The 18,912-nt window shown below is 33.3% G+C and overlaps 1 protein-coding gene across 2 annotated transcripts; it reads right to left on the bottom strand.

Annotated features, from left to right (window-relative positions):
* Positions 1-1,044: 1,044 nt before the first annotated feature.
* On the bottom strand, positions 1,045-17,420 carry LOC105347677 (bromo adjacent homology domain-containing 1 protein). Of its 2 annotated transcripts, none has more exons than XM_011456845.4 (6): positions 17,261-17,420; positions 9,177-10,572; positions 7,218-7,717; positions 5,205-5,370; positions 4,650-4,818; positions 1,045-4,235 (listed from the first exon to the last, which is right to left on the bottom strand). In XM_011456845.4, the coding sequence occupies exons 1-6, from the start codon at positions 17,324-17,326 to the stop codon at positions 4,055-4,057; spliced, it is 2,478 nt and encodes an 825-aa protein (XP_011455147.3). In that variant the 5' UTR covers positions 17,327-17,420; the 3' UTR covers positions 1,045-4,054. The 2 variants fall into 2 exon arrangements, with proteins under 2 accessions (XP_011455147.3, XP_034325982.2); XM_034470091.2 differs by lacking the exon at positions 17,261-17,420 and adding an exon at positions 10,661-10,708.
* Positions 17,421-18,912: the final 1,492 nt, after the last annotated feature.

The following is an 18,912-nucleotide window of genomic DNA, read 5'->3' as shown; positions in this document are numbered from 1 at the left end:
CCTATAGTTTTAAGATGAATGCATAAAGCAGGCTATAAAAATGTGTATATAATAAAAATAGGATTGTTGTTATGTCCCCTTTGAAGAAAAGGACAATCTAATTTACAAATGGTGGTGATTTGGCAGAACAGATTGTCCATTCAATAACTTGTTAGTCACTTGCTTGAAGATATCATAAAATGGGATGATCACTAAGATATTCAGGTCAAAAGGTCACTTAACATTCATCCACATGCTGGATGATTATCAAATATACCAGAATGCTATGATTAGGGGAATGCCCCTATTGATGCTAAGCCAATCTAAGGTCAAAGGGTTTCAGGAAGCTACCCATGCCACATATTGACCTTAAAGTGCTAGCAGGCCATTCTTTCAAGTTTGTCCAATTTACTTATAGAGTAAGTTTACTATCTGAAACTAGTGCATATTTTAAAACACTTTAGGAAGGCATGCATGTACATGCACCAGATTTACAGTGTTCATTTTGAAGGAAATCAGCTTGAACTTGGCATATGAAATACAGTGTAGTTAAATTCTTAAGTTTGATCAGGTACAGTACATTTTCTTTCACACAAAATTCTATTTTTGTTAAGTTAATAGACTTTTATGCACAAAAAAAATGTACTTGACCAAATGTATAGTTCATAGGTATGTAGGTGGTCAAACCTAATGAGAAAACAAAAGTAGAAAAAGACGATTTTCTTTCACTTATTTATTGTTTAAAGAATTTTCCCAACAAGGACACGATTAAATTCTACCTCAGCACTTTATTGTACAGTATGGCAATTATACATTTATGTGATCTCATCATCTAAAACCTAGGACCTGTCTCTCGTACGCTAATTGACTCTTGTACTTTATCCTCAAAAATGTTCAGAATTTTGTTTTCCCATTTGTGCATATAATTTATGAAAATTAACATGCTAGACTAGCAATGGGTTTACAGTGATAATCTCAGCTTAAAAATACAAGTACTTCACTGTACCTGTCATCTTTCACTTTCAAAATCCCTGATCAGAGAACTGATTCTTCACAGAAAAAATGTACAGACTGATATCGATTTGCTGGCTATGAGAATACTATTACATGTAATTGATGTGCAGAATTTTCAATGTCATGTAGTAAAAGGATTCCTCTTAGTAATTACCGGTAGTTCATATACGTACCTAATCTTACAAGAATGAAAACAATTGGTTGTTGATAACTCTGGTATAATATCAATGTGTTAATTCCTTTGAAATAGCATTGGATAATTATATGATCATTATAATCCATAGGTGACGATGTCACCTTTATATCCATGATTTTGTGTGTAAAAATTGATTACCGTAAGAAATAAAAATTTCCTATTTCTTTTCACATTTTAATAAAGCATCAAATACTCACAAAAAAATTGTGAGTCTCAAACTAATAATAATGTTCTTTGTATTAAAAATTAAAAGTTTTATAAAAGACAAGAACATGGGTTTTGTAGCAAAAGCTACAAATGTTAGCTGTTAACTGTCATTACTAAAAATCAAAATTCCGTACAGTTCATTGCAAACAAATAATTTTGTTTCCTTGTGTAATTTTGGGAATCAAGTACACATGATTTTCAAAAAAGCCTCCACAAAATACATTACAATTCTACATGACTTTCATCTTAACAAATATCAACAACAGTTTTATATTGCACATAAAATTTTCTTTAACCCACATTACAATATTTACATGCAAAAAAACCCTAATGAACAAGGAATGAATTTGGATGAATTAGTATTACATGTATTCTACCAAACCCAGTCAGCAAACTTTGTATGCATGTGCACGAACTAGATTCAAGTACAAATGAACCTCTTAATAAACTACACATTCTATCAGAGTAAATTGTGATTTTACATTGTAAATCATTTTTATAATGGAATGGACAAATTGAAGTCTTCATCATTCCACCCCTCAACAATCACACAGCTTTGAAAGACAAACAACTCTTCATTGTTGAACAAATAACAACAGAACCATACAAGAACAGCAACATCTCCATCTCTCTCTCTCTCTCTCTCTCTCTCTCTCTCTCTCTCTCTCTCTCTCTCTCATGGGACATTTATATCACATAAAAGATCTTATTCTCCTCATAACAAAAAAACAAGTTTGACAAGGGAGTAACATTGACTGCACACTGCATACACAAACATTTTAGCAGCTCTATAACACAAAACAAAGACTAGATAAAGTAGGAATGCAAGTAACTATTGCCCAAGCTACTAGTAAGGCACAAAACACATTAACATTTTACAAACTGCCTATAAAGCTTATAAAAATTTCAACATTTGGACTTTGTTAAAATGGATTTTTTAGTCATATTTAATGACTTCCAAGAACAGAATTAACAGCCTAAGAGCTCTAACAAGAGGAATGGTGACCTTAAAATCAAATGTAAATAAGTTTAAAAAAAAATAATTTAAAGATGAAACAAACATGTAAAGAATAAATCCAAAACTTTTAATGTATCTTTGAAAGTAGTTTCTATGACATTAATTTATGCCTACCATAAATGCAGTTTGTAAAAGGGTTCACAGTATCTTGAAACATGTTGCACATATTTTTTCTATTTTCAAATATTACTGAAAGATTACATTAATTAGGGATATACAATAATATAAAATTGTACTTTCTTTCCTTTAAAAAATATTTACTTTGGTATTAAAATAATTCCTCCTCTTAATGTAATATAAAAGAATATGCATCATAATTAAAATACATTCTAAACTGCAATTTCTTTGATTAATTTAGAAAAGAAGCCACCAAATCTATCACGTTGCATCCAGTAATACCAGACATACCACACGTATATGCAAACCCAACACATGTTAAAAGTTGGCAACAGATGCTTCCAGAGCAGTATGCACATACAGGACAGAAATATAAGGAAACTGAAAAGAAGTTTAAATGTGAAGAGCGGTACATGTTTTTGATAATTATCTATATATATTCTATATACCGGTACATGTACCAGGTAAATATATATGTATGAAAAAAGTTTTTATGCAGATGTGGCAATGACTACTGACCTGGAATTCTATTAATCTAAACAATTATCAAAACCTTTCAAATGAAAATCTCCATAAACACCCAGCTAAGTTTGAAAAAACCAAAACAAGAATTGATATGATCTTTTAAACTCTAAATTCTTGCTTTTCATCGTCCCACTGTAATTAAATTTTACTATAACACAGAAAATCTAGAACATAGCTATAATCTGTTAAATTGATATAATCTTTTAAACTCTAAATACTTGCTTTTCAGCTTCCTAATGTAGTTTAATTTTACTTTAACACAAAAAATCTAGAACATAGCTATAATCTGTTTTCAAAGGACGGATAGACAGATATAGACAGAGACAAATAGGTAAATGCTTCTGGAAGTTTAACAACAAAGGCAAAAGGGGAATTCTCACTCTCATATACACAATCATGCAAATGTACCATAACGCCGCCATTTACCAATAACACAATGAGTAAGGATCCAGTTTACATTACATATTCAATATATTCTTATGGAGATATAAAATGATTACATGGACTAGATCAATTATACTGAGTAACTCTTCGATTGATAAAAGCAAGATATAACACGAGCCCTTTGCAAATAATCAAAACAAAAATTCAACAAACATAATGCATGCTCAGTTTCTGTAATACACACTTATCACAGGCATTATGAATCAATATTTAAAAAATCAGTAAGACTTCTAAAACATTTTCTTCATAAATGAAAGAAATGAATTGATTTGATACATTAGTTTTCAAAATAAAAATTAATACAAATTTTCTCATAATCTATCCATGTTCTCATACATTACCATACTTAATCAAATTGCTTACAGATAAAAAAAACCCAATGAAAATGTATATATACAATGTACCAGTAGATAAACATTTTTTTTTTAGACAGGAATTTCAAGACACCATCAAATTGTTTGAAAAATTATCATGATAAATGCACCATCAATGTATCATGGAATTTTGACTTAAAAAACCCCAAAAGCATGCTCAAAATAACTTTTCAGCCAATGCTAGGATGGATTTTTCAGTATGCGCTTCAACTTAAAGTCATACACTTGACGACACAGGAACACAACACTGGTGTCAGCATCGTCGGCGGGTAGTCGACTAGATCGCAGGTACTCCACAGCTGGCACCACCTTAGATCGAGGAAGTTGATCAGCCTCTTTGCGTAGTCGTTCAGCTCGAAACCTACAGAATAACAATAACTGGTAAATCAAAAATTGAAACTTTATCTCATATCTACAAAATTCTAAATGATGCAAATATAACTCTATAAATAATAAAGTAGTTACTGCTACATTGTATTTATTATCATTTGATGATGTCAATTTAAACAACTTTACTCCAGAGACATAAATATAACTGTTGTTATAATAGAATCATTAATAGTTCCTCCTCAGACAGAAGATGCATTTATGAGGAACACTAAACATCGCAGAAGGCTGACTTCAAAGCCACTGTGCACATTGTACAGAGCTTCACATACACCCCCACACAAAACTGCTAGCTGACACATCACACTATTGTTATCCTCACTTCCCTGCTCATCCTGATCTCTTTATCAGATGATTACTAAATTAAATGTGGCTCTCCTGTTCTCACCTGCAGTATTCATTGTAGGTCAAAACGTAACCCTTGTCATCTATACAAGCCACACTGTTCTCGTCTCGATGTTTCGAGGCGAACAATTCACATGTGGCATGCTGGCTCTTCCTGCCTCCTTCTGTGTGTTCTGGGTGATAGTACCACAATAAACTCATCATCATATCACCTGTAAAACATCAAATGTCTGTTACTTTTCACAGAATGTATCAAAATTAGACACTGCATTAAAGCTGTCACTTATGGCAATTTATGACAAATATCTTATATATGGACTGATAAATTCAATGTATCTGCAACATTTCTGAAAATTTAGGAGTTAAACATTTTTAGATGGCAAACACATAGCAGGGTGTGTTATTAAATATCATTACCATTGATAGAACTTTCAGTTTCCGAGAAGCAAACATGTATTTCGACTACATGAGAATTAGTAAAAACTTGTATACCTTATTATGGATAAATTAAATAACACTCTTGATATACATGTAGTTATATAACCACCGCTATTCCTGTTACTCAGATCAATTAAGTCACTACAAATTAGTTTCTCACCATCTTGGGGATGCTTCCAGAACTGGGTGACTTTGGCCACAAAAGGTATGTCCGTTTTCTTTGGACCTGACCTTAATATTACACAATCCCTGACCTGAATGATGTCTCCATCATCCGAGTGTTTTATTGCTTGGAAACATTGAGCTTCAAAGGAAATCCCCAGAGACTGCAAATAAGAAGAAAAAAATCGTTAGTTATGCATCAAAGAGAAAAAATAGTGTTTTCTTCCTTTAAAAAAAAATATGGTATATATTTTTCATGATTAAGTGTGAACACTGTAAATGAAAAATAAAAGATGAGGCTCAAAGAGATGCCATCTTATAACGCATAGTGATGTATCTTAGACCCATTCTGGACAGAAATGTCATAACCAATGGCTGGGTGCTATGTTGCTGAATTTTAATCAGATAACTATCACTGAGCCATTGAATTTATAGAAATGGTCCTATTTCTAATACATAACAGGTAGTTTCTAACCCCCCACCCCACTGGTTTTGTCCCTAAACTCTCAATGCCCCAGACAAAAATAACATTCAATCAACAACAACAACAAAACAGGTAGAGAAATGATTAGCATGACAAATACATGTATGCTGTTTTTCTCAATTTTACCAATAGTTGCTAGTTTTCAAAAGACCCCCCCCCCCCCCCCCCATATAGAAAATATTGTGCAAGGCCTTGGTAATCTATGAAACAAAAAAGTTCAGGCTGTAATTTACAGTCATAAGCCCCACGTACATGATTGTATAATCTACCAATTTCTTACCCTAGGGTAGCAGATCTTGTCATACACATTCAGTGACTCTTTACAATTACCGTAGTTCTTGAATCATCATATTAATTTAGATACATATGTATATTGCATACATGTGCTAAATATTCCAAAGATGAATCACTAACAAGATATGCTAACAAACCCATCAATTAAGTTACTGTGAGCCAAATTTTGTATTATATATGTGATTTTCTATTTGCAAATAGATGGTTAATCAAGAACTAGTTCACAACAATTAATTACCATGAGCAAGTATAGTCCTTTTATTTTATTTTCAGAAAAGAACATTGGTTTGTGATAATAAATTTCTGTGAGCAGATCTTGCCTTGTGAATAACTATTGCAAAGGAATAATAAGTTATTTGAAGTACTTATACAAGTATATTCCGCTCATTTTCGGTATCATTTTTTCCTGTCTCTGAGAATTAATTATAAGTGCTAAAAAGCTCAATAACAATAATCTATTTTCAACAGTTACAACGGTGATATGGCAGCAAAATCAGTCAGATTCTTTTTCTTGATCTTTTAAATTAATATATACACTGTAGTTTCATAAATACATACATGTAATTGTTGGCATCAATTTTGGAAAAAAAATTCAATGAGATTTTAAGACTTTTCTTACTTTGTTGAGCATTTAAATTCACAGATCACATAAATATAATTAAATGAAAATCTTTGTTTCGGAATTAATATTGAGGAAACTACAGTATTCCGGTTTAAGAATTAAAATGTGATACTTTTCCAAAGCAAAATGCACATCATAATACCTACTGACTTTACAAATGGAGATTGCACAAAAGTTATACACTTCTCTAGCACTCCCCCTTCCATTTTATTATATGATATTCTTGTAAGATGAAATACTTTTCTATCTATTTGCTGCACATAATTCATTTACTTTTCATATAACAGTACATGTATTAACATTACAAATTTTAAACTCAATGGTGAATTTAACCTATTCTTTGAGATCATTATCTGAGTATATAACAGTAATCCCAAACTCTAAAATGACATTTTTACACTTTAATAAGGCCGGGATCATGATCTTAAACAGAAAACACTAAATTAATTTTGGAAAATGACAATCATCTGCTGCAGCATTTCAATCTAAAGGAAATATGGAAGGATTTGGTTTTTAAAGATTAAGTGATTGAAAATACAAGCTCACACATAGAACCACTTTGTGCTCTAATGTACCTCAATTACACAATTTTCAAGTGCCTCTTCACTTACATAGCTGTATATCTTCTTGTTCTCCATAGGCCCATGTAGATTCCATCCATGCACAAAAATTGTTCTGGGAATTTTCGTTTCCTTTTTAGATGAAGTGCTTTTCTTTCTCTCCTTAGTGGCTGTAGGAGACTTGACTTTTGACTCGGTAGAAGATCTTTTTTGTACTTCACTCTTAGACGATTTTTTCTTGGGTTTAGCGACATCTTTTCCACTTGCTGATTTTGATTTGATTTTAGTGACTTGGGAATCCGAACTCTTTTTTCTGATTTTTTCTGCTTTGTTTGTTTTTATGATTTCAGACTGTGGCACAACAGGAAACTCCTCAACCCCGACATCGATAATCTCATCGACAACCTTGGCATCAGGGTCCTCAACATGTTTGTCTTCAATGTGCTGAATACTTATTGGCGGATGTGATAAGATGCAGTGATCTCTGGCAGGCAGTGGCTGATGGGAAATGTTTGTATTGGGCTGGGAGTAGTACAAACACTGTGGACAGGCTGAAAAACCAAAGACACAACACCCTTTTGTCAGAAAATGATTTATCAATCATGATTTGTAAAGGAGTAAATGAATTAGAAGCTTTCTGGGTACACAATCTAGCCTGATTTATTGAATTATTCTATGCTTTAATTGGGCAGTCTCGGGTTCAGTGACAGACATGCACTTGATCCGATCTAATGAGCCCAAATGAATATAAAATCAATACCAATGTGAAATGAGACCATAAATGCTTGGACAGGAATATCAATTGAGATATCACAATATTGTTTTATATCATATTCACTCATTAAGGCTACCAGTTATTCATTTTTTTCTCTTTTGATATAGACTCTTGTAGACTGTAAGGCTTAAACCACTTTATGAAAGCTTAAATATTTGATAACCTTGATATAATATCTCTCAAACACCTTGTAATTTGTTGGTCCAGGCATAAAATCACAGTTGAAAATTAATATGAAATCAATGTAATTGAAAGACAAGTGAAAAGCTGTCAATGTGACAGCAAACCGGATTTTCTTTTATGTGAACTGTTTCCATAATCCATGTCAACCCATATCCAGTGAAATTGTGTACCCTATATGCAATATTTTGCCAAAAAATGACTAAGTTCAAAAGCTGGTACTTTTTTCATAAATTATTAGAAATCAAAATCCTAGCAATATGCACACCTCTGATATATGTACAATTGATCTGCAAAAGAACAACTTCCTATCTTGAAAACTGTAGGAGGAGTTATCCGTACAATGAGGGTACCCTATATGCAATATTTTGCCAAAAAATGACTAAGTTCAAAAGCTGGTATTTTTTTCATAAATTATCGGAAATCAAAATCCTAGCAATATGCACACCTCTGATATATGTACAATTGATCTGCAAAAGAACAACTTCCTATCTTGAAAACTGTAGGAGGAGTTATCCGTACAATGAGGGTACCCTTTTGGCAGCCGCCCGCCCGCCATTTTCACCATTTTAATAGCCAGATTTTCCCTTCGGAAAACCCGGTTAAAAATAAAGGAAAACTATTACTCATTTCCTAATTTAAGGAAGCATGCAATAAAATATACATGAAAAAATAATGCATGGATTAATTCATATATATCTTTAAATCATTTTTTAATAGAATTCACATTCTGCTGAGTATACGCTATATATATGGAACATAAAGAAATATTAATAGTAAATTTTCTTAGCAAAATATCAGTATGCTGTAAAGCAGTTGTGTATATCTATACAAATTTTCAGATATGATTACAAATTCTTGAAAAATTTCCACTTTAACTATGTCAAAAAAACTTCCATGCAGCACATACCATTAAATATTTACCAAAATCTTTATTCCCATTACAGTAAATGAAATCAAGGAGGAAAAAAACATGCAATCACATCTTTATCAGGACTAATTCATGAAATATAATTTTTTCATTGAATGACAAGTAAACGAATTTCAAGACTTACTACAATGGGGTAGAGTGGATGTTCCTGGATAAGGCAGTGGATAGGATCCCCCATAAGCTGGTGGGTAAGGCATCACAGCGGACAGGTTCATAGAACTCAGACTCCCCATCCCACTGAGAGCGTACGTTTGACAGCTGGGCATCAGTCCAGCCGCCTGGGCACACTGGGGACATCGATGTGACGATATGGCAGGGTGCTGCACCATAGAGTTCACGTAAGTAGCACTGTCTATGTGCTGCAGATGAGACAGTGAATATCCAGAGGTGGTCATGTCCATGTTGATGCACGGTTTCACATCCTCCGCCGAGTCGGAGTTGCTGTTTGATCTGGGTATGCTGTCACTGTGGGGCATATCTTTGCTGTTCCAGTAGATAGAACTCTGGTGCTGGCAGGACAAGGGCTGGTAACAAGTGGCACACGTAGATCCTGAACAACAGCGCTTCCTCTTGGGAATCACAATTTCATCAGTTCTTGCCGATTTTTTTGTGTCAATTCTCTTTTTTCTAGGCTTGCTAGGATCTAGAGAATTTTTCTCACTTTCATTTTTAGTTTTCATAGTTTTCTTGGCCTTTTCAAGTTTCTTTTTAGCTTTCAATTTGAGCATTTTCTTATTTAACAGTGAAGATTTTGCTTTCAGAAGTTTCTTGCTGTCTTTTTCCTTCTCACTTTTAAGTGATTTTAAACTTGTCAAATTCTTATTCTTCTGCAATTTCTTTGCAATTTTCCTCTCAACATTCTTTGCTTTTTTGACAACTTTAGGTAAACTTGGACTTTCTTTTTCCTCAACAGGTAGATCAGCTTGGGAAGACCTTCGTTTTTTGGGAGATTTAGGAGCTGGTGGTTCTTTCTCAAATAAAATATTCACCATGGCCATTGCATTTAAGCTGGCCTCTCTTCTTACTCTACGACCCGGCATTGGAGTAGGTTCAGAGTTCTTTCGTTTTCTATGTTTTGGAGAGGTTTTACCTGCTTTTTGGGGGCTGATCTCCTTTTTGGGAGACTTTCTTTCATTTTTCTCCACACTTTCTTGCCTTCTCACTTTCTCCTTTTTAGTCTTTTTACCAGAAGACTCCTTGTCACTCTCAGTCTTTACATTTTTATCTGCTTTTTTGGGCGATTTGGATGCTGATGCCTTGAACCTGTCTGATGAATTGCCAGGTTTTACATAATCAAACAGTTGATCAGTAGAATTCAGAGCATTAGTCGAGTCATTGATCTTCTCTGGAGACCTGCTGCCAGTCACACTATGATATACAGAGTCAGAACTCAAAGAATGGAGAAACGCAGATTCCTTGTAAGTGATTACGTTTTCTGTTGACAGTCTAGAGCCAATGTTATGAAGTCTTTTGTATTCTTCAACTGAGAGACCAGACGGTTTGTCTTTTTCCTTTTCCTCCTACAAGAGACAAATTACATTAAATATAATGTCATTACCTTTCGCTTCTTTGAAGATTTTGAGTGCTTAATTAAAATCAGTGAATTACCATGCACTCATGATTTTCTGCACTCCACTGCATTTTATTAACAACTTGTTTAAAAATATTTAAAAGAAAAGGGTAATTCGACATTGAGATGAACAAGAGGCCCATGGGCCACATCGCTCACCTGAGGAACAATAGGTATAATAAAATCAGCTTAATGGAGTCATAATACAAACTATCTGGACAATGTACAATAATACATGTTGATCCTGTATAAATAAAATCCATTTTCCCCTGGATATTCTTATGTTTATAATCATTAGTCCCTTTTCTAACAGGACGATTTTATAGTCATATCATATGTTGAGTATTGCAGTTCTCAAAAAGATCCTTAACAATTGTTTATATATGGGATATAAACGTACATAAACTCTGAACCTTCTTGTGAGGCCAAAGAATTGTCCTGGGGCCAAAGTCTTAACAATTATAAAGAATCATCTGGCTGATTAGTTTCTGAGAAGAAGATTTTTAAAGATTTACCATATATATTCCTTTGTTAAACTTTGACCCCCCATTGTGGCCCCATCCTACCCCTGGGGATCATGATTTTCACAACTATGAATTTATACTAACTGAGGATGCTTCCACACAAGTTTCAGCTTTCCTGGCTGATTAGTTTCTGAAAGGAAGATTTTTAAAGATTAACTTTATATATTCCTATGTTAAAATTCGACACCCCATTGTGGCCCCACCCTACCCCCGGGGGTCATGATTTTCACAACTTTGAATCTACACTACCTGAGGATGCTTCCACATAAGTTTCAGCTTTACTGGCTGATTAGTTTCTGAGAGGAAGATTTTTAAAGATTTACTCTATATATTCCTATGTAAAACTTCGATCCCCCATTGTGGCCCCACCCTGCCCCCGGGGGTCATGATTTTCACAACTTTGAATCTACACTACCTGAGGATGCTTTCACACAGGTTTCAGCTTTCCTGGCTGATTAGTTTCTGAGAGGAAGATTTTAAAAGATTTACTCTATATATTCCTATGTAAAACTTCGACCACCCATTGTGGCCCCACCCTACCCCCGGGGATCATGATTTTCACAACTTTGAATCTACACTACCTGAGGATGCTTCCATACAAGTTTCAGCTTTACTGGTCTTATGGTTCATGAGAAGAAGATTTTCAAAGATTTACTCTGTATATTCCTATGTAAAACTTCGACACCCCATTGTGGCCCCATCCTACCCCCGGGGGTCATGATTTTCACAACTTTGAATCTACACTACCTAAGGATGCTTCCATACAAGTTTCAGCTTTACTGGTCTTATGGTTCATGAGAAGAAAATTTTTAAAGATTTACTCTATATATTCCTATGTTAAATTTCGACCCTCCATTGTGGCCCCACCCTACCCTCGGGGGTCATGATTTTCACAAATTAGAATCTACACTACCTGAGGATGCTTCCACACAAGTTTCAGCTTTCCTGGTCTTATGGTTCATGAGAAGAAGATTTTCAAAGATTTACTCTGTATATTCCTATGTAAAACTTCGACCCCCCATGGTGGCCCCACCCTACCCCCGGGGGTCATGATTTTCACAAATTAGAATCTACACTACCTGATGATGCTTCCACACAAGTTTCAGCTTTCCTGGTCTTATGGTTCATGAGAAGAAGATTTTTAAAGATTTACTCTATATATTCCTATGTTAAATTTCGACCCCCCCATTGTGGCCCCACCCTACCCCCGGGGGTCATGATTTTCACAAATTAGAATCTACACTACCTGATGATGCTTCCACACAAGTTTCAGCTTTCCTGGTCTTATGGTTCATGAGAAGAAGATTTTTGAAAATTTCTCGAAAATTTTCATAAATTCCTTATTATCTCCCTTTGCAAAAGGGCGTGATCCTTAATTTTCACAAATTTAAATCCCCTTAGGCTAAGGATGCTTTGTGCCAAGTTTGGTTGAAATTGGCCCAGTGGTTCTTGAGAAGATGTTGAAAATGTGAAAAGTTTACAGACAGACGGACAGACGGACAGACGGACAGACGGACGGACAGACAGACAGACAGACGGACGACAGACAAAATGTGATCAGAATAGCTCACTTGAGCTTTCAGCTCGGTGAGCTAATAAAAAAGCACAAATCAGAGCTCCAATTCAGTTGAAGAATAGTTTCATTCTTAGTCATAATCCTGACAGGAAATCAAATAATATTGAGAAAAAAGGGACAGATACAATCATATACTTGTAGGTGAAAACCTATGACAGGTAACAAGTTAAAATTTTGCATTTTGATAAAGCACAAAATTCAAAATTAACCATTTCATATACTGAGGTTGAGTACTGTATTATAAAGAGTTTTAAAATAACTCGTGTAACCCAGCGATACTCAATACATGTAGGATCCTCATTTTGTTCCTAAACTGTCACATTACTAGACACGTCTTACACATCCTTGTTCTGTATGTACTTTAACATATACAGTAAATATCCTCTCACTACACAAATCTCACAGGAGTGCACATTTAGCATATAAACCGCCAATAAAAATCTTAGAGGTTTCAATCACAAAATGTGTTGCAGTTTAAAAAATAAAAGGTGAGCATGACAATCGGGGTTAGGCAGTGAAAACAGCTGTTCAGTCTTTGTTTATCTCTCTAAATTATGCAACTACATTCGTATTAAACAAAGCTGCAATTCATTACTTGTAGAATGAATGTAGGTATAGATATAAAACTGTATATCCCACAACATATATATTTTTTCCTGAATCCTATTGGTGCTTACAAGTCTAAATAACTTTTCAAAAACAAAGCACTTGAAATGAACTAATTCTGTAACACAAAACTAAAATAAAGCAAAAACACTCAATGCATGGTTGTTATGGATCAATTAATACAAAGTTACTTTGCGATGAATTTTACATGAATACGCCAACTGTTAATTTAATAATAATATTCACGTAACTCATCTTGAGCAATATGATATTAGCAAAAACACTCACTGGTATTAAAGATTCATAAAAATAAAAAGTTTCAAAGGATTGGCATCTCCCATGTCTGTGTTAAAAACACATTAAAAACAACTACCGTACACACAAACATGCAATCATCAAGGAATATGTGCATGTTTCTATGTCCAAATATTTTTTATCAATTCAATTAAATAGACCTCTGATATCTTAGAACTACACTTAATTGCTACAAAATCTCTTTTAACATTGAAATAACAACACTGATTCACCCAAGTCTGTGAAATTCACATAAAAATCTAATTTTTTTTATACGTGTACCACCCTATTGGCCTATATAATGATAGAACTTGTTGAAAAGATCAAAATAATTCAATACCTGGGGATAAAAACCAGCTAGTACCGCTTATTTCATATGATTTTGCTAGAGATGTTATGTATGATTTCTGACCTTGAGAATGACCATGCCTGTTCTATTTCATAATTAAAATTGAACCTCATCATTTATTTAAAGGCAACAGCTTGTAAAATCATCACAGATTTCAAATTACATCAAGAGTAAATATATCAGAGAGTACGCTATATAGAAACATTACCCATAATCTGAGAACACCAAATTTTTAAAGGACACCAGGTATGTGACTTAGGGTAAACACAATGACTTGTTTAAAGCCTTGACAATAAATCAAGTTTCATTTTCCTTGTTAACAGTACGCTCTCTGTGTTGAATTACGGCTAAATCTTCACATTACCTGACAAAATTTTTCAAAAAATATATATATTTTTTTGAAAATGAAATACCTAACAATCCAATGAAGAGAGTGAAAATAAAGCACCTGTTGTGTTAAAGCACCACTTCCTAGTAAATCACTCAGTCCATCAAACAGAGCACTGATTAAACTTCTTCCTGTTTTGCCAACTCCTGGATGAGGTCACAATAATAAGAGAAGGAAGAACTGAATGTGAGCAGTGTTCTTTACTTGAGAGAACTGTGGGACGTGATAACTGATGAAGCTTATGGCTCTGTTGGTAATGAAAGCCTAGAACCAATAGGATTGGTAGCCCAGCTCTCATTGAATAAAATCAATATCTGTCATCCGCCTCAGCAGCAGTTTCGTGGCTAAGACAATACTGTATATATTCATTGCTGCATTATCTAATACATTGTACACACATGCTGCATGTAGGTGGAAGTCATTCAAGCATTTTATTGGCAAGAAACAAGATGTATGGTATTTATTAGACTGCGCATGTACTTTATTTGGATTCTAAGGTATTTTTTGGACAGTGAAAGTATTTGAAAAAAATCAAAGTTTATAAAAGGACCAAAAGATTTTAGAAGTAAAATGATAAAAAGATGTTTCTTCCTGAACAAATGTCAGTCATGATATTTTGACTGTCAAATTGTCATTTTAAAATGTGTGCATCTTAATTCTATTAACTCATACTGACCATGAGAAAATGCATAAACAGGTCTCTTCAGCCTTGCATGATATGCACCAACCAATTCTTTATTTACTTCTCAAGATCACAATATGTATTAAATCAATTAATAGCTGTTTATCAGTTAAAAATTTAATCCATTTCTGAAAAAATAAATACCTTGCCATATTTCTTTACCAAAAAGAAAAAAATTACTTTTTTTTCCTTTCATTAAAAAATTTAAAGGGCAAAAAAAAAAAAAACCACAACAGATAAAACAAAAATTGTTGCATAATTCTGCTAAATAAATTGCTCCAAAGAGCTGAGAAATATCAAAGGATAAAATTAATCCAAATTCCTTTAACAAATAACTACAGAACTTGCTATGAATTACATGTACAATCAATAAGACCAGAGGTGTCCCTTTGAGGCATAAGGGTTACACAGTTCAACATTGTGCCAGTATCAATGAGCTTGAACAGAAATATCTATGCAGGTTTGATTAAAATGATGTTTATATTTCACTCTAAAATCTCTTGGTTGTTATAAATGTGTTTTGGCAACTCGTCTGTGATTTGACACTTTATCATGTCAATCATTTTAGAATCTACAATTTTTTCTACATCTAAAATCTTGTAGAAGGGAAATCTCAACCAAAAAAGTCTTCAGCTGAAACCAAGTTCCTGAAATAAGGACCTAGAGCTCCATTACATTAATTCAATGGTGAAAAAAACGTGACATTAAAGAAAATATAAACATATTGAGTACAAAACCGCCACCAAAATTTCAAAATCACTCAACTCAGACCTCAACTTAAATCCTCAAAAGAGAAATGCATAAATATGAGGTCAATACTCAGACTTGAGACATGACTTTAGGAAAGTTGGTGATGCTGGAGCCAGGTATACAAAACAGCATTTGTGAACTAAACCACTTCTGTTAATTAAAACTATCATAAGAAATAAGCAAGCATATTAAGACTGTGGAATCATTTCATATATATTTCAAATCTTAAATGTAACTGTAACAACAGCAGGAGGTGAAGCCCTTCTTCATAATGCATGGTAATAATTACATGACTCACTGTCACAAAATATTAATACATGTACTTTTGTGTACTGTAGATATGGTAATTCATGTTGGGTAACATGCTCTTTAACAATGTTCTCACAGAGAGAGAGAGAGAGAGAGAGAGAGAGAGAGAGAGAGAGAGAGAGAGAGCGAGAGCAAAGTCATGATAAACAGCGGAACAATACATATTTTAAAATAATACATGAATTTTAGAGAATACTTAGGAAGATATAGATCATTTAGGGATTTGGAAAACATAACAAAAGATGAACAAAATAATGCATTATTCAGATACATTCTGAGAAAAAAGAGAAATATCTACAATCATGTCATGTCATAGTTGGTCTTTAACTGATAAATAAATCTACTTCTTCCTACTTGAAACCTTATATAAAACTAATGACTTCCCTTTTTTATGTGGAAAATCCACTTTTAAATTATAGAAGGTAAATCCAATATCATTTTCCTCCTTAAAATTTCTGACACAGTATCAATAATTAACATTATATAAATAATTTGCCCAAGGTAAAAATATATATTTCCCTGAATTTGATCATTAAAATATCAGTCATTCTCTGAAAATCATAAATACTGTTTCAATAAAATCTTTATAGCATTCAATGGCATTCAAAAGAGGTCGAGGTCATTAAAGACCACACTATTATATATAGAGAGGTTTAGTATAAATACGTATCTTAATGACATTTCTGTATGCTTTTGCTAGGCCTATATAAAAATCAACATGTCAATTTGTCATCATAGAAACATGATAAACTGATAGTATAGTCACTAAAAAAGATAAGAACAAGACAAAAATTTGCATATTACAAGTACCTTTAGGTGCAAATGTAGTCATTAGCGACACGCTAAACTGCACGCACGTGCTGTGAATACACACTGACACCAGAAGGGTAACGCTACAGTCTATTTCACGCCGTTTTCAATATCGCAAAAAGTGAATAAATTGTTTCCATTGCAAAAGTGTGCTTCTTTAAACTCTGAACGGGGCAATAAACAGGCTATTTACCACTAAAGTATATTGCAACGATAAAACCCCACACAGGATGTAAACAAACCAAGCATCGCTAGTCTATCTGTAACGCCCTTCATTAAATGCAATTTAAAAAGAATCCAAAATATGTTCAGCTATACCTTGCTTTGTATAAAAGTAATTTGTTACTTACTTCTTCTTTGGAATCCTTGATAAGTGTTGTTTTATCATTTCCTTCACTCTCCACGTAAGTCGCCATTGATTTATCTAAGGTTGCACTAATGACCCGTAAAGTGTCTACTCGTCACATTTGCAAGTTCTTTTTATAGAATTAGCCGATTGTGTATTTTTAGATCTTACTAAATATAAAAATAATTAATGTGCATTGCAAAACAAACCAATCATCTAAATAAAATTCATTTTAAAAAGCATTTCTTTTTTTAAATAAGATAATTGATAGATTTTTTTATAAGTTTTTTAAAATTGACGCCATATGAATAATATTCAAGGTTCAGATAATGACCTAAATCAGCACTTGTCTTTTTAATATTTGAAAATATAGTTAATGTTATTTAAAACGTAGTTAAAACAAAAAATTATATTTAATTTGAAAATCCAGCTATATACACTTTCTTTAAAAGCGTAAACTCCTGCAAGTATATATTAATGTAAATTGCACAGGACACTTAACACTTATGACAACTGATGTGACAAACACACACACACACACACACACACACACACACACACACACACACACACACACACACACACACACACACACACACACACACACACACACACACACACACACACACACACACACACACACACACACACACACTATTGTATCGATGAATCATTTTGCATATGGTTAGTAATGTGGTCCTGGTCATTCTTTGCTATTATTTCATTTATTATTTGTTATACTCAATCTTAAAAAAAATATTTTTTTAAATACATATATATATATATATGCCCCATGAAGGCCCTTGATTAGTGAATAAACATAGTTACTTTAAACATAGACATATAACGAATGCTTTAATCACGTAACAATTGTCTATTAATTAAGATCAACAGAAGTTGTGTTGCAGCTTACAAGTACATGCACCATTCGTTCCATCCTGCTACCATGATATATAAGTTTAAAATACATGAATGTCTATATAGGTTCGCGTTGCTTATCAAAATTTTAATATTATACCATGTATCAATACCGGTATGCCACTGCATGGGTTGTAAATAAAATAGCAAATAAAAATATATATACTCCGCCAAATTTTATAAATCCAGTTGATAAAGTATCAGCAGGCTTTTTGGTACATATTGAAATATCGGTTCTAAACTTATATATATATTCATGTAAATATAGGTCTCTGGGGTCGCAGTTCTACTTAGATAATTTTTTCAAGCAAACGCAATATACCGGTAAAAGTTTTCATTCTTCTTTAAAATCGAGAATATAGTCCCTTTTTCCTCTTATTCTAAGTGCTAGCTGCATATCTTTGGGTAAAATTGTGACTCTTTTCCCATGCAAGGCGCAGAGGTTCGTGTCCGCCAAAACGTTGACAATAAAATCTTCACAAGCCTCCTGAAATATGAGATTAAAATAAAAGATGTGAATTGAAAAAAAAAATGAATTCTCTATCAAAACGTTTTAGGTTCACCACTAATCTTTAAATCTATGTTCGTTTTAATATTTTCTTGATGTATACTTAATGGACTGCCTTTGGTTAAACAATGACACTAATTGACTTTCTAAATATTTTCCGTCTCTTGAAAAGATTTTTAAAGCAAAGTTCATCTATAATGAAAACCATTATATTCCAAACTACATTTCAA

The sequence above is a fragment of the Magallana gigas genome, chromosome 6 (assembly GCF_963853765.1).
Source record: "Magallana gigas chromosome 6, xbMagGiga1.1, whole genome shotgun sequence".
NCBI lineage: Eukaryota > Metazoa > Mollusca > Bivalvia > Ostreida > Ostreidae > Magallana > Magallana gigas.
Note: the sequence above shows the minus strand (reverse complement) of the source record. Positions and strands in the feature narration are given on the sequence as shown.

Bases quoted from the DNA above. Each gene is read 5' to 3' on its own strand.
- LOC105347677 (XM_011456845.4), bottom strand. From the start codon at position 17,326: ATGGCGACTTACGTGGAGAGTGAAGGAAATGATAAAACAACACTTATC. The intron at 10,573-17,260 runs GTAAGTAACAAA...TGTCTCTTGTAG, and splicing joins TCAAGGATTCCAAAGAAGAA to GAGGAAAAGGAAAAAGACAA. The intron at 5,371-7,217 runs GTAAGTGAAGAG...TCTTATTTGCAG, and splicing joins ACAAGAAGATATACAGCTAT to TCTCTGGGGATTTCCTTTGA.